General features: G+C 43.5%; 1 protein-coding gene across 1 annotated transcript; it reads right to left on the minus strand.

Annotated features, from left to right (window-relative positions):
* Positions 1–2,064: 2,064 nt before the first annotated feature.
* mpp3a (MAGUK p55 scaffold protein 3a) lies at positions 2,065–16,844 on the minus strand. The gene is made up of 19 exons (XM_073495008.1): positions 16,808–16,844; positions 16,573–16,691; positions 15,728–15,805; positions 15,276–15,356; positions 14,948–15,085; positions 14,774–14,855; positions 12,801–12,886; positions 12,561–12,635; positions 12,265–12,461; positions 10,829–10,893; positions 9,909–9,929; positions 8,937–8,978; positions 6,718–6,783; positions 5,926–6,081; positions 5,698–5,778; positions 5,519–5,612; positions 3,748–3,856; positions 3,402–3,530; positions 2,065–2,250 (listed from the first exon to the last, which is right to left on the minus strand). The coding sequence occupies exons 1-19, from the start codon at positions 16,842–16,844 to the stop codon at positions 2,065–2,067; spliced, it is 1,842 nt and encodes a 613-aa protein (XP_073351109.1).
* Between the last annotated feature and the right edge of the window lie 314 nt (positions 16,845–17,158).

The raw sequence follows: 17,158 nt of genomic DNA on the forward strand, positions 1-17,158 counted from the left end.
TTTTGTTGGTACAAACTTCCCTCTTTCAGTTTGACCAGACAGCCGTGCTGTTGGATCCCAATGACTTTAATTAAAGTTGTGATAGAGAGGAATGTTTACACAATCACTATAAAGAGAAGGAACAATTACCACAACCGAGAACTCTTTCACTGTACACTTAGGAATTTGCACTTATTTTTTATAAACAGATTTGAAAAAGTGTGAACCTGTCTTTTAACTTAAAATAAATGTATTTTGCTACTGTGAATACCACAATGATGTCAGATTTATACTGTTTATTATGTTCTTGTCAGGCCTGTAATTTGAGATAGAGCTGTTACTGAATAATTATTGTCATTACTCAGTAATATGTACGGAAGCCCTGAGGGGCCCTGATCCATTTTCTAAGTCTGATCTGAATTGTTTTCTCTCCTGTGTTTATGTTTTGAGAACTGGTGAAAAAGGTTTTCTCAGGATAATCTTTCTGAGGTCACACAAGAGTGTGTGTTTTTCCTGAAAGAGAATTTCACTTGGTTTCAGGCATGAAATTGTTATTTTTCTCCTGAAAGTTTTCACAGATGAAAATAAAAATGTATGAACTCAGAAAGATTATCCTGGCAAAACTTTTTTTTTTTTCACCAATTCTCAAGTGATAAACACAGGAGAGAAGAGAGTTCAAATCAGACACAAAAAAAAAAATCACTTGCCCCTCAGGGTTTACATAAATATGCCGTAGTTTCTCTCTAACATTTCAGAAAATGGTAAGAAATGTCTATTACACACCCTTGAATACACAAGGTTTACTTATTTTCAGTTTTACCATCAAACAAGACAAAAAAGAAAGAATCCTGATAATTGACGGAATGTTTTCACTTGATAAATAAATTAAAATATTATTCAATTATTAAAGTATTTGCTGATAGTTGCAAATGAATTGTGACAGCTGTGGATATTACATCTCCCATCTCAACACTGTATCTCCAGTCTGACAAGACATCAATAACGCAAAACCCTGATTATCAAAGTAAACAGACACCGAGTACTCGACTCTTCTCCTGCAGTCAAAAATACAGATGTGTGCGAGGAAACTGTACAAAATCCATTCCTGTACGTAAAAGGAGCATCTCAGGTTGGTGTATGTGAACATACACTGTGACATCCATCCACACATACTTTGTGCACAGCATTATTCTACACACAAACAGACGTGGGTTCCCAGGGATCGACGGTAAACAGGTTGCATTGAAGTGCTACGAGATCTTTCGTTGGCACACGAGGAGTGACATTTACAATATGTACATCTAAGATTAAATAATCAGTCGTCATGCGTTTCCTAAAAACAAACAGTTTGGTAGAAAATAAACTTCTCACATTCCGTTTGGGTATAATTTAGTTTCTGTCGACGTGTGAAAATGAGACTTTAGCAAAAAGAACAGCTTCAAAATGGCATTCACTTAGCTGTATATTCTAATTACTCCTGAACGAATGTATGACTGGTTCTTATACTGTACAGGATGCATGAGCAGTAAGAATTAATTGGAAGCATTCTGCGATTGGCATTGAGATGAATAAAAAAAAAAACATGCTACTAAAGGTACTCCAACGAGAGTCAGAGTAAAGCTGACTGACTGAGTAATCCTCTGAGTGAGATCCCAAACCTGACACACTCTAGTGAAGCGTGACAGCGTGAGGAATAAAACACTTCTGAAACTAAGAATGTTCATCTGTCCCTCGTCTTCTGAAGTCAATAAATAAATCAAAACCAAACCTGAATACATATGACCCGAGGAAGTGACAGTAAATCTGTGATTTTTGGGCGGCCTCGGGCCAAGAGAGCTGTCGATCTGCTGCATCACCCCAGGCAACAAGGTATTCCTCTGACATCATCCTCTCCCTGTGGTGCCTCAGTTTGTGGCTGGCTGACCAGCCCTGCATCAGTCACATGGGGGGAGTTCAGCAGACTCCCGGGCTGTGCCAGCCGGCCTTTGGGGGGGGAGAAGAAGGGTATCAGTTCATGAGGAGAGGACCGGTGCAGGATTTTGGGTGGCTTGGTTGTGAAGTTCTTTTGGAGGATGCAGAAGGAGTTTAAGTTTGGCTCCGCACCCAGCAGACAGGCACCCAGAAGGACTCTCGCTCCAGCCTTTCCAAGATACCTCGCAGTTCTGCACAGGCACTGGCTGAGTCCTCCTTGATCAGGACCCGGTCCACCAGGTGTCCATACTGCTGATCGATCTGGATGGCAGACTGACGCATCTCCTGGAGGTCTTCGTCCTGTTGCAGAAAGCAAGAGGAAGTGATTTTTTACAAAAAGAGATGTATGCATACAGAAGCCCTGAGGGGCAAGAGAGGACTTTTTCTGGTGATCCATTTTCTAAGTCTGATCTAAATTGTTTTCTCTCCTGTGTTTATGACTTGAGAAATGGTGAAAAAACTAAGTTTTGCCTGGATAATCTTTCTAAGTTCCTTTTTTTTTTTCCATATCTGACAAAAACTTTTTAAAAAAAATTCAAAACAAAATTATTATTTTTTCTGCCAAAACTTTCACCAAAAAGAAGAGAAAAGTTTTTAGTCCTGAAAAAACAAAGTTCACCCTGTTTCTCCTGGATGGTTTTTACATCATTTCAAATTTGAAAAAAAAAAAAATCTCAAGTTCTCAAGTCACAAACAAAGGAGATCATCAAAAAAAAAAATTCTCCACTTGCCCCTCAGGGCTTCTGTACATACAGGATCACGCTGACCACCTACTCACCAGGTTTAACCCTGTCTGAATACAGACCTCTGAGGGAAGCAACCCATTAACATAAACTCTGGAGGACCTGAAGCAGACACTGTCCACGGCTCCACAGAGAAACAACTGTGACTGTGCTTTTGGCTGCTCCTCCTAAAACCGTCTAACATGTTTAGCTAAACAAACAGCCTGTTTCACAATAACTATTCATGACTGCAGATAGAAGCAGCATCATGTTTCACAAATACCGAAGGCTCGAGCAGCTCAGTCCATCAGGACTTGGATAGGGGAACCGGAGGGTGCTTGAAGTGCCGACTTTGTGGCAGCGTGTGTGTGTGTTTCGGGTGAGTGTGCTATAAAAGAAAACACCAGGGTGTAAAAATATAATTTCCCTGAGCAGAATGAATGAAGTTAATTAAATTAAAATTGAACGTCCCTTGCAAATTGCAATTAAATTTGCAAGTTGGGTCTTGCATACTCATAGAATAATTTGTTTTGATTCAAAAAACGTTTGAGAAGGGGAAACGATATCCAGCTTGTATGTTTCCAACACGGAGGTGAGATTAACTGGCTAAAATGCATGTTGGTAATGTGGACTGTATGAAGAGGTTTGAAACGTGTTCAAATCTGCATGTTCTCCAAGTGTTGGACCAAAGAAGCCTTCACACAGCTCTTACTGGCAGAGAAAACTTACTGTAACGCGGCCATGCTCTCCCCCTCCTGGTGAGGTGGCAGCGCTGCGGCGACGTCTGCTCTCAGGGACACGAGGCTTGACAAATATTACATAGGGCTTGAACTCCGCTGTCCGCAGCCTCTTCAGCGCCTGGAGTGGTGGAGGATTTCCATACAACAGAGCAAACAGAGGTCAGAAATCAGACATGGTGGGAGAAAGTCATCAGACTGAGCAGATGTGATGCGACTGCCTGCCCTTCATCCACTCGGCAAACTGCTGCTGCCTGCAGGAGCTATAATAGAACATGGTGATACATTTCGATGCACATTAAACAAGATGTGCACAGTGGTTGTCACATGACTCTTACCTCAGGCTGCACGTCCACTACACACATCTTATTCTTGGCCTGTACAGAGCGGATGGCCTCTATACTTGTGCCGTACTGGTTCTCCTTGTATTCCCCGTGCTCGATGAACCTAAACAGAGACATCAGGTTCATGTTTTAGCTTGAAGCAAGTTTACCCAAAAGCAACACATAGGCTGTTCAGACCTGGTATCAACATGCATCCTGAGCGATCCAATATCTCCAGACTCCCTTAACAAAACACATGTTTTTAAGAGATGTTGAGTCCGAATAACAAAGTTTGCAAAACTCTGACAAATTAAAAATGTATTCATGCCTTCTTGTAAATTCTGCATTAAATGCAATACATTAAGTTGTTTCTTTCCTTGTCAATTTTTTCTAATACCATAAACCGTAACGTATAATATAAGCAACTTTTTCGATGCCTGCTGAGAAAGTCCCCAGACGCCCTTAACAAATCGTGTGTTTTTAAGAATTGTTGACTGAGGAGAAACTTAACAAAGTTTGCAGAACTTTGCTACAACAAATTCAAAATTATTCACGCCTTATTGTAAATTCGGTATTAAATGCTATACATCAAGTTGTTTCTTTCCTAGTAAAAGTGTCTTGTGGCATCTCTCTACCGGCCCGTCTTACCTCTAAACATTTATTTAGTTTTGAACACACTGTTTCATCTGAGTTCACCTTTTACATTAAATTCATGAAAGACAACAACATTTTGTTGATGGTAAACATGTCAAACTTTAAAATACTGTAAACAGCACCCAATATAAGCAACTTCTTTGACACTTGTAGCGAAAGTCCCCAGACTCCCTTCAAATATCGCTCAATTTTGTGAGTTCTTGAGTTAGGAGAAACTTAAACTTTGTCAAACATTGTCTATGACAAATTTGTAGCTATTTGAGCATTCTTGTTAATTCGGCAAAAGTTAAACATGATACGAAAGCCCTAAAGGGCCATGCATTCATACATTTTATTTCCTCCGTTTTCCCATGATAACGAGTTAATTTCATTTGTTTTCTCGAGATCTCGAGTTATTATCTCGAAATAACAACTGCCGTTTTCCCAAGATAACGGGATAATTTTCTCAAGATCTCGAGATAACGGAACTTTGTTTTCCCGAGATAACAATATAATTAATTCGAGATCTTGAGCTGTTGTAACATTCATTCATCCCTTCATCAAAAACTAATTTAGTATAGAAAGCATAAACGCACAAAACAAATGGAGAAATAGACACTACCTACAGTAGTGTTCAAGAAACCCATCGGTCAGCATGCCATGCCACTTGTGTGTGATGGAAATCTCAGGCCTATCATATCACAGTCATTATCTCGAGATCTCGAATTAATTTTATCGTTATCTCGGGAAAACAAAGTTTCATTATCTCGAGATCTCGAGAAAATTATCTCGTTATCTCAGGAAAACAAAGTTTCATTATCTCGAGATCTCGAGAAAATTATCTCGTTATCTCGGGAAAACGGCAGTTGTTATTTCGAGATAATAACTCGAGATCTCGAGAAAACAAATGAAATTAACTCGTTATCACGGGAAAACAGAGGAAATAAAAAGTATGAATGCATGGCCCTTTAGGGCTTCCGTAACATGAAGATATTTCTTTATTTGTGTAAAAACACATATCCATTTGTTCCACTGATGTACGTGTTTATTTGCATATAGATCAGGGAAGTGAGATCTGATCACAAGTGGTCACTCAGGACGGATGTAAATGCCAGGTGTGAACAGGATCACAACAGTATTAGTGTAAACATACTTGTTGTTTAAAGCGTCTGCATCAAATTGTTGTTTGGTGACAAAGTGGTACTCCACTCCCTCCTTCTCATGAGGCTTCTTGGGCCTGGTGGTGTCTGCAGGAACACAAAAGAGGAATTTACTTGTATGTAATGTTGGTTCATTGATAGGTACATCATGTGTAAATGTGAGGTCACTCACGTGGTACAGCAACTGCAAAACGATGTGGGTTTTCAGCAATCACCCGCTGTTTGAGTTCATTGATTCGTGCTCCAAGGGAACCTGTGGAGGCAGAAAGCAGTTAACTTCACATGCATAAAAAAGCTGCAAAAATATCAGTCATCAGCGTGTTGCAACACATATTTTGATCCACAAGGTGTCACTATCGCCACAGGAGATCATTTGTGCCTCTCAGTGGCTCAGCCTCACCGATCAGAACCACCAGGCGGGGTCTCTCATGGGGTTTCTGCTGGTAGCGGGTCACCTCTTCATAAGTCAGGAAATCGGGGTCTCCAGGATCAGAGCCCTCTCCGGAGGATCCTTGCCTGTCTTTACGACTCAGCCGGAAACTCCTCCGTAAACCAGCTACAGCGAGGCCAGAGATGGGAGGAAAGAAGGAGCAGAAAAAAAAAAGAAAGGTCTTGGGTCAGGTTGTCATGGACCATAAAAATATTTATACAAGATTACATAACATGAGCATTTTACGTCTATGATGCAGGTCTTTCATGTAAAGAACGTTATCTGACAAGTGCAGTGACCAAACATGTTTAAATTCAAGACCAACCCACTGATAATCATGCATTAAAAAACCTTTGTGGATGAAAATAGCTCACTCTTATCTGAAGTGTAAAAACTTGATAGTGTGAGTTATTCGCTGAACTTAGAGCCAAATCATGCTTCAACTGAAAATCAAAGGACATGCAGCTGACTGTAAAGACATCAGGTGAAACTCCTAAAGCCTGAGACTGAAGAAGCAAAAACATTCAAAGACTCTCAGTTTCATTGACCCAAAATACACATCATTTTCCAACATTACGGTCCAAACAAGGCATGCTGCTCTGAACGAGGCTACAGTGCTGAGGCAGGACACACAGGACAGCCTGGCCCTGAGAAACACCACGTCAAGCAGAGAGTGACTGCAAATCAGGGTCTCCCACGGCCAGGACTGTCTGTATCCCCCGTCAGTGGTGTGTACCTGAGGGAATGAGCCGGGCACTGTACCTGAATAAAATTCCCAGGAAAACACCTGGCCACAGGAGGGCGCCACTGCTTTACACTTAGGAGAGACTATAACTGGCGTTAGAGCATCACACAACCCAGCCTCACACCTCCACACAGGGTGAACGAGCAGCAAACGTGCCTGGTTGAGTGTGCAATGCGTCCAACGCAGCAGTGCCCTCATGGGTGGGGGGGTGCTGGCAGGTGGGGCGGGGAGGGTCTTTTAAGGAGGAAGGGGGGGAGGAAGCAGTGCACTGGCCACAGCACAGCAGCAGGGGCAGTTAGTTAGATGCAGGGCGGGAGGGGAGGGAGGTTTAGGAGGATCCATCACTGTAAGGTGTGAGGCGGAGGGATGGAGAGGGGTTAGGGTTTACAGCTCAAGCAGAGTGCACGAGAGGAAGCACAGTTTTAACAATGTGTGTTCAGATCGCTCCTTGTGCTCATCGTCATTCCAGCAGCTCGCAGGATGTGGGGGAGTAAAGGGGGGTCAGGGTGGGCTGAAGTAGGGTGAGGGAGGGGAGGACAGTGGAAGGCTAGAGAGGGGTTGAGGATAAAGGGAACTAATGCATTCCCTCCATAACGATTTCCCTGCTAGGGCAACATAAACCATTACTGTAGTGATACATGGTAGTGTTTTATTTTACAGGTCTGTACTCTCCTAATCATTTACAGGAACGTTTTGTAGCATAATTCGGAACTGAATTAGAAATAAAAGGATTTGTTAAGATTTCTTCTCACTTTCTTGAACATTTTTCCAACATTTTCTTAATTTCTCAGGATGTAATTTATGGATCTTGATGAAAAAAATCATATTCAGGTGGCAAGTTAAGTATACTTATTGAAGACTGTCTCTCTTTTCACTACCAGTACCACCTAAAAATATGTCATTAAGTATCACATACTTATCGGGAAACATCCCTGAGAAATAGTTAGGAAATTATAAACTTATAACCAACATAATTGCTTTGTTATATATGTGATACACAACCCAATCACCAGAGCAAATGCTGGAATTGTACATTTCTGCAAACCAGGGATGTACAGAAACTTGTACACATGTTTCAACTCTCTTTAGATTTCAATTCATGTGTGTTTTGTCAGGTTTAGGCACAAAAACAACTCTGTCAGGGTGAGGAAAAGATTGTGCTTTTCGTCGCCACCAACTAGAAAAAGTCCAGAAGTCTGGTTGAAAATACCCAGTTTAATCAGTTGAAACATCGACTGTGGAAGCAGCTTATCACGACCCATATTTACGTTTCTTGTGGGCAGTGAGCTTTAGCGGGCGTAGTAATTATTATGGCAGCAAAGGAGGAAGCAGGCAAAGTAGTATAAAGAGTGAAAAAGTCCACACAGGGAGGAGACCGGGGATGGAGGGTCAGTCAAACAAGCACAGGACATTCATTCAGGAGTGTTCATGTCCAGTGTTCAACATATATTACGTAACCGAAGTTACGTAGGCAATGTAGTTATTTTAAGCCAAACAACGATGTTTTCCTGAACCTAACCAAACCTTTTCTTGCCTGAATCCGACCAAACTGCGAATGTATGACAAAGGCTGCAACAGTCACATTGTTTTGGTAGTTGCTGGCAATCAACCTATTTAGCCATTTATGTGTTGTCTTGACACAACCACCAGCACCTGCTACTGATAAGAACATCAACAAGTAATGTTAACATAGTGAGATATGTTTTGTAAAAATGTTGATATGATCCGTATGAAACGTACAAATTTAGTGTAACCGAGGTTTGTAGAATTGTACAATGCCAACGTTTATTCTGGCCTGGTTTATTCTGGTCACTGTCTAAATGTGTTTTGCTTGTGATATCTGACACTTTGAACTATCTGTTAACTCTAATTATGCAGCGGAGCCTCTGAAGAGGCAGATCTGTTACTGGCACCTGCAGAAGTGTGAGACGACACTTCCTACACATTTATTTTCCTCCATTACTTCCCTCTCACGTTTGATACCAAACACTTGTAACAGGTTTGCTTTTTCTACATCTGCACACATCTTCCCTTCATCCATCTTCCACCTCTGGCGTCGTCTTTGACCCTTTGAAACCTTCCTCTTATCCCTCAACCCCCAGACAGGTCAACCCTACGAGCACTCATTTTTTGACCCCTTGCACAAAAGCACCTGGGGAACCAGCGCACAGCCAGGCTGCAGCAGGCAAAGAGCAGATAGGGAGAAGGAGGTGGAGAAAGGTGTGCACGCTCTCACCTATGTACTGTCCATTGAAATAGCCCTCACAGTCACAGTCCTCTGTAGGGAGGCAAGCAGGGAAAAGAGGGGGTAAGCACAGGGTAAGAGACCTGGAAGAGTTAAGGAGTAGGGGAGGTGGAAGAGTTAAAGAGGGTGGGGGCGGGCCACGGGCGCTGGAGAGGGCAGGCGACAGGCAGCAGGCAGGCAGACAGCAGGAGGCGAGAGAGCGGAGGGGCAGCCAAGAGATAATGAAGGCAACGGCCACTAACGGAGGCTTGATGGAGAGATTTGACATTACGAGACGAGAGAGGAGGAAAAGAGAGGAGAGAAGAGGAGAAAGGTGGCTCTCCTTCGTCTGGAAAGGAGCCAGCTGTGACCCAGACATGTAAACAAGCCTCGAGTCCCCAAAGAGGCACAGCTGAGGCCTCAGATACAGAAACCTACACATCCAAACTGTGATCGTGACTCATCTAAATGTCTAATTTCAGTCGTTTTCATCAAATCTACATGATAATGTGCACTAATTTTAGAAGATTGATAAATGATGGGTGGAAAACAAGAGAAAACATGAAAACAGCAGCTGAGACGACAACAGAGTAAAGATGAGGAGGGACGAACGGAACAAAAGATAACAGGGAGTGAAGATGACGCAAAAGAATAGAGGAGCTATTGTTATCTTTAACAACCCCTGCTAGGTTGGGCTACAGTCTCCAGGGATGCTGTTCTGCCTGCACATTACCTGGTACATTACACACAAACACACACACACAAGCAAACACACACACGCAAACTAGGCAAAGAATCTCTATTCTGGTCTGGTGAGCTAACAGCAGGAGGGGAGGAATTAAGCTGGGAGCGGTAGAAATCCTAAATGCACACCCCAGCACACATGCAACCTCTCCACACACACACACACGAAAAGGCTCTGAGGCCTTTATGAATATTTTCAATCGTGTCTTTTTCTCTAGATGTTTCTGCACATGTACCCACCTTTATCACATCCTTGGTCATCTGATAAAGATTGCAACAAGGAGAAACAGAGTGTACAACATTAGAAGCATTAGAGACAGAGATAAAAAAGAGAGAATTGGATATTTTTAAAAATGAGGATTTGCAGATGTTAAATTTGGTCGTCGGTGACGTCACAGACGAGACAAGGGGGTGGAGGTGGTGTCCATATTTAAAGAGCCCCTGCTAGGATTTAAGGGAATTAATCAGAGAGCTGGAGGAGAGTGGAGAGAGGCCGAGACAGAAGAGTCCCCGCAGGCTCGGCTAGGCCCGGCTCGCACGCTGCTGCGCGGCGTAGCAGGGCTGGCTGCCATATTGCTAAGCTCTTGTTGTCTCCCCGTGGCTCAGGCCTAATCGGATCGCATGCAGCTTACGTGCCACGAAGAGCCACCACTCACATTACCCACTCACCTGGCTGTTTACACGCCGCCTATATGAGAAAGTGAGAAGTGTAATGTATTGTTGGGGCTTTGTTTCTCAGTGGGCTCAGCTTGTAACGCCCGTCTGGATCTGCTTAAGCTCAATTGCTCACGAGCCAGATGGACCAAACATGAAAGAGATTAATTCATATCTGTGATCCCTCCCTCTCCGTCTCTGTGCCCCTCCATCTCTCTCTCTCTCTCTTCCCTTTTAAAAAACATGTCCACACAGCAGCACGGAGAGGACGGACAATGAATACTAATGCCTCTGAGAATGCCAATTACCAGCAAGAAAGGTCAATAAATGTCAATGAAAACGTTGCTGCATTTATCCGGCGGAGATATTATTGTCCTTAAATGACAGTGACTGAGTACATCGGCGGTGAGAGGAGAGCTGATAGTGAGAGAAGCTGCAGGTAGTAAAAGTGTGACACCGAAATAATGCAGAAAGATGCAGTGGAATCCTGGGAAGCAGAGACTTACAGACAGGCTTTTTAGGGGATTTTGGATTCGGGAGCGTGCCCATTTTCATCCTGTAGGCCAGTCGCCTGGAGGAGAGTGCCGCAGGACAAAAAAAGCCAAAGAGGATGGAGGCAGGAAGAGAATCATCAGGTCAGAAAAACACAGTAAGCCAAAGGTGAGGAGGATATGTCAGAGAGGTGGGACACAAGATTTAGACGTAAAGAAGAGAGGATCATACAACACTTTATGAACAGATTATGAAACAATGGAGCCCTCGGCTAAAACATGTAAAAGGCTTTCCCAAGACCCAAACTGAAGGAGACGAAGGAAACCACTAAACTGTGTCTTTGTGATCATTTCATGTGTTTTCCATTTCGTTTTGGTTCTGTCATTTTATGTCTTTGTCGTCATTTTGCGGCGATTTGTGGTTGTATTTTGTCTCTTTGTAGTCATTTTCAGTCTTTGTGCTTGTTTTGCTTCCCTTTTTGATCATTTTACGTCTCTTTGTGGTTGTTTCATGTGTTTTTTTGTTCCCTTTTCAGTAATTCTGCATTTCTTTGTTGTTGTATTATGTCTTTTTGTGGTGGTTTTATGTCACTTTGTAGTTCCTTTGTGTCTCTTTGTAGTCGTTTGAAGTCTGTGGCTGTTTTGTGTCACACTTTGGTCATTTTACATCTCTTTGTGATCATTCCATGTCTATTTGTGGTTGTTCTGTGTCTCTTTGTGGTCGTGTTATGTCTTTGTTTTTGTTGTTCTTCATCCCTCTGTTGGTGTTTTCTCTGTAGTCACGGTCATTGTGCGTCTCTTTGTAGTGGTTTGACTTTCTAACAAGAAACGTCAACAGACACTTCAAACTCCTGGTCAGTAATCCATCCATCACACTGTGTGATGTCTGTCATGAAGCAGACCTGAGCTCATGTTTCTTGCTGATGCATTTAAAGACATTTTTCTCATTCATCATTGTCTCAACCCAAAGCTCAGAGTGCAGCAGGAGCCCACAGCATCAGCAGAAATGTGTTATTTCACCCTAAACATTTATTTAACCTACAAAACACCATATTAAGGCGTTTCAGAGCCTGGACCCTGACCTGTCTTTAACTGTGTTTAAGCTGTGGTTTAATTCCAACAGACGCTGCAGTGTTTGGCAGGGATCTCCCGGCCTGCTCAGATCATCTTACTGACAGATTATGACACTACCAGTATCAGCTTGCGCCTATTCAAGGCTGTGTTTCGATTTATTTTTTTCCACGCCGCTTTGGTGCTCCATCTAATCATAGTTGACCCCTCAAAGTGGAACACATGAATGTGGATTTAACAGATTACAAACGGCTGGATAAAATAAATGTCAGCACTGAGAGGGTGAATCGCACAGTCCTGGTGGCGCTGATGAGTTTACACAAGGTCATTCATCTGAAGTGGACGTGATGTGATACCCGTCTCCTCCGGCGCGCTCTCACCTCTCCTGGAACTGTTTGGAGGGGACGAGTCCGGCCCGCAGGTTGCTGTCTCCCACACGCTTGGCCTGCCACCACGTCGGGTCGTCTTGGGTCACGACCTGCAGGATGTCTCCCCGCTTGAAGGGAAGTCCTGCTTCTTGACAGGGCGTCGCCTTGTCTTCCAACGGGATGTAGTCGAACAAGGCTCTCACGTACACCTGGAACAAAAAACAATAAGACACATATTTAGATATTTATTGTCGGACAAAGCTGTTTATCTGTCACAGGAAACAACAGACGAGGCCTCTGCAGCTCACCTTGCTCTCCTTCAGGCGGTCCTCTTCTTTGATGGCAGGGATTATCTTTAGAGTGATGGAGCCCTGGGACTGGGACTAGATCACAAATAGACAGAGGAGGTCAGGGAGATGAGAATGTGACTGCAGCGTCAGATTAAAGACAAACACCAAAAATTGTCTTCTCACACCTCATCTTAATTATTAACTTCTATACCAGCATTTCTTTACACAGTGAACTAACAGCAGCGCTGCGTCTCTCACCAGCAGCTGACTGATCTCATCAGGCCTCTTGTGGATCACAGAGACTCCGTTGACCTCCCTGAGTTCATCTCCGACATGGACCAAACCTGTGAGGCGACAGTATGAAGACACAGACCAGACCACATCAATAACAATCACAAAGGCTCTTCCCCGGGTTTATCCGTCGTATCTCAACATCGGTATCGTTGTCAGATCCACAGATACGGGGCCGCCTCCGTCCTCAGCTGTGATCTATTTAGCTGCAGCCACAACAATGAAATCAAAGGCTGAGAGAAGTCAGATCAATACGCTTCTCCCTCAGGACAGGGTAGCACATCGCAGACACACTATTGTGTAATCATACATGTATCATGTACACATTTGACGGACTAACAAAGAGACCTGAGGCTCATTCTGAAATCTCTCCACAGCTTCAGTAGATTTTTCCAACACTTGACGCAGCAAGAAAACGGAGGAGGGCATGAATGATTAATGGATAAGAACACTGATAGGTTTACTTTCCCAGCATGCCAAACACACACACACACACACACACACACACACACACACACACACACACACACACACACACACGCACACACACACGCACACACACACCTGCATGCGGCTGATATTTCCATGGTAACACCCATGAAAGGATCCTTGCTGAGTCTATATCATGTGTGATTGATTCTCCGGGGACTCGTGGAGAGCGTTGGGTTTCAGCAACAACCGCTCCATCCCTCTCATTTATCTCCTGCTTCATCTCACTCTCTCTCTCTCACTGTGGCGTTGACCTCATTAGAGTATCGGGTTGTGATTTGTTATCTTGAACATTTTTGTGAAACTATTTCACTAAAACTATCCCACTGCTGGAAAAAATCAGGAGCCTCACGGGGCGTCCTGGTAGCTCAGCTTCCTGAGGGCTGTGCTACATTACTGCAACGTCCTGGCTGTCGAACTATTTTCGCACATCATCCTTGAGTTGAACTACGTATATAGCAACAATGTCCCAAAACCTTATCTGTAATATGAGCTGGTTCCATTTAAGTTGGTGATGATTTGACCATGTAGAGGGATTTGAAGAGACAAACAGAAGAGCACCTGTACAGGTCAGCGGCTCCCGACCTCTTCTGCATGTGACCAGTGGTGTAAAAAAGTCTTCAGATCCTTTACTTTAGTAAAAGTACTTAAATCACATGGTGAAAATACTAAAGTAAAAGTCTTGCATTCAAAACCTTACCAAAATAAAAGTATGTAAGTATTAAAATAGTTTATTTAGCTAAAGAAGTCGGAAATTACACATGTAGGCGTTTATGTGTAAATTGAATGCAATGAACATATTGAATGAACTGATTTTATGATTTTATGGCAGTATATTCTCCATCAAAATTACATGGCAGAGGAGAAATGACAACACACAACACACAACAAGAAATGCTATTCTTTTCTCTGTGACTTTGATGTGGCCAGCTGTGTTTGCTCCTGTTCAGTATCTCCTCTCCAATCCATACAAAATGTATATACGTTTTTCATACTTGCATCCACAAGCACTTAAAGCAAACAAAATGTAACTTCAAGGAAAAACATTCTTGTTTGTTGAGTCTCATCCCCAGGTAGTCAAATACTGACGTCTTTCTCCAGGAAGTTACATTTTGTTGTTTTATGATAAACTCTTGAAATACATTGTTTCAGAGATGATTCAGAGGTTATTTGCACTGTTTCACTCCAGCGCCACACTTCCTGTGCTAACGGTGGAGAGGGATATCTTGTAGGAGGATAAGATGCACTGAAAACATAATAATAAAACTTGTACTGTGTATAAAACATGGAAAGTGATGGAGAATCACAAAGGATTGGTAGAATTACATCTTTTCCTTATTTCCTACCCTGGTAATTATCGCCTGACCTTTAAGATTTACTTCCAGCCCTCATGTTGGGAACTACTGCTGCAGAAAGCCCAGAGCGACACAAGAAGAAAAGGCATAAATTACCACTCCTGTCTGCTGCCCCTCCTCTCATGATCCGAGCCACGATCACTGCCCCAGTGGCGTCATCCCGCCTGATGGTGGCTCCCTGGAGCACAGATGGAAGAACATATCATTAACAGAACGGAGCAAAGGTCTCGGTCCCTGTCCTCGTCTCCACTCTCATCCATCACAACTCACCAGAGGCTCCTTGTTCTTCACCAGCCTGACAATCTTCACCGACTCTTCCTCCAGCTCCTCCTCGAAGTCGTCCGGCAGCGGCGGCAGCACGGGGTCAAAGTTCTTCTGAGCCACAGTGTCGTGCACCGAGAGAACGGCCTGATGGGACAGAAAACAGACGTGCTGAGATTACAGAGCTGACGCTGAGCTGCTGCGGCCGCCTGACGTCTGCCAGAATCAGTGAACAGCCTCGGCGATGAAGTTACAGCGTGATGTCAGGGCAAATAAAAATGTCTGACTGACAGGAAAACCAGCCACATGATGGTCCACCAGTGCTGTGTGTTTGTACCTTGAGATGTGGTGACGTCAGCAGGTGCAGCAGCTCCTTCTCCTCTGTGCTCATTGGTCCGCTCTGCAGCTCCTCCGCCACCTGCCCATCAGAACACACACGAACCATCAGCTCTGACCTCATGTGAACCTGCGCGTGCGTATGTCGGTAAAACACGCTGCGGTTCACCGTCAAAATAATGCAGACAGATACACAGACACAGGGGAAGATAAGTAGCGAGCAGCTCAGGTCAGCAGTTTCCTATGATGACTGGTGGGAGCAGCAGGATATGGAGTTTCATTAGATGAGCATTGGGATGATTCAGCATTTTCAGGACATTAAAATTCACTTTTGATACTTGTGTTGCTTCTCTGTGGGCGCTAACTCATTGTGACTGACTGCTGTGCCCAAGTGCAAAATGAATTTAAGGTGTGTGTGGGAGGCTTGTGTACGTGTGTGTGTGATGAACTTACATCCTCTGCCAGAGAAGACGCACTGTGGAGGACGGGCGTTGGACTCTGCCTCTCGTACTGTCTCAACTTCTCGTGAATCTGTGAAATTAAAACACGTAGTTTGTTAGAGGAGAGTTGCATAAAGGAGAGCACAGTTTTGGAAAAAAGGCTCAGAAATGTTCAGGTAAATGTGAAAATGTTAGAATGTGTTTTCCTGCATTGTTGTGTTGTTGATGTTTACTTTGTCTTCCTTTGTTGGTGCTTTTCTTGCTGACCTACACATCAGTGTAATAGTATGAAACCACTTGCAGTATATTAATTTAAATTAGGCTACATACCATATTGACATTTCTACAAAACGTGTCATATCAAGTTTCATGTTTATGATGTGACTGGTGGAGGGAATGGTGGTGGAGTTACAGGCGAGAAGGCTGCCAAGCCAGTGACGGCAGTCCGAGACTGCGTTTCAACATTTGCGTACGTCGCCACAGGATACACCCGATATTTCTGACAGGACAACAGTGTTTCAATATTTGTTCCTTAAGCTGACGCTCAACCAGTAGCACTAAAATCTTCCATTTTTGAGACGTTCCAGTAATTGACAAAAAGGCAAATAAATAAAAGGGACACAAATGTAGAAGTGATCAAATTATCTTAAACTACTCGGGACTAATTTTCCATCCTTAATGGCCTCCACAGTGGATGAATACATGAGTTCTTACTGGTCTCCTCTTACGAGTAGCAGGAGTGATGTTTACAATTTCATGTGCAGATTCTTAAAATTGCATCCATAAATTTAACGTCACACAGCTGCACAATGCACATCACATTGATGCTACCCGCTGAATCAGGAGTAAGAACCTCACCTTCATGAGGTATCCCAAGCTCCTCTCACTGAAGACATCTTTGAGGAAGACCATGTCCTCTTTGTGATTGGCATCGGGACGCAGCTGAGAGGTCAGCAGGGCCAACGTCTCGTGCAGCCCTGCAGAGGAGAGGAAGAAGAAAACCCTCATGTAGATTAACATGAACAGATGGAGCGCAGCAAGCTTCACGCAGTATGGACAGTGTGTGTCGAGCATCTGTGCCAACTCATCTCACCCGCTCCTGCTGTGAGGACTGGCATGGCTTCTTTCATGGGTCAGTGAGGTGAGGAGGGGGGGAAACCTGGGAGGAGGAGAAAGAGAGGAATTATAATCTCCATACAGATGCTTTCAGTTTCTGAGAGGTTTCCCTGTCTGGGAGGATAAAAAAAGACTCCCACTTCTCACAAATAACTAAAAAAAAAAGAGGAGCGTAATGGTGTTTTTGTGCTTGTGTGAGTGTGTATGACTGATGTAAAGGCATCTGGAGACCCGTGTGCAGTAATTATAGCTGTAAATCATCTCCTTGTAGGCTTTATGTTATAAGTCCGGGCTGCATTTTTCCAATTTTGCAGTGCAATTACCTCAT

Source organism: Pagrus major, chromosome 23 (assembly GCF_040436345.1).
Source record: "Pagrus major chromosome 23, Pma_NU_1.0".
Taxonomy (NCBI): Eukaryota; Metazoa; Chordata; class Actinopteri; order Spariformes; family Sparidae; genus Pagrus; species Pagrus major.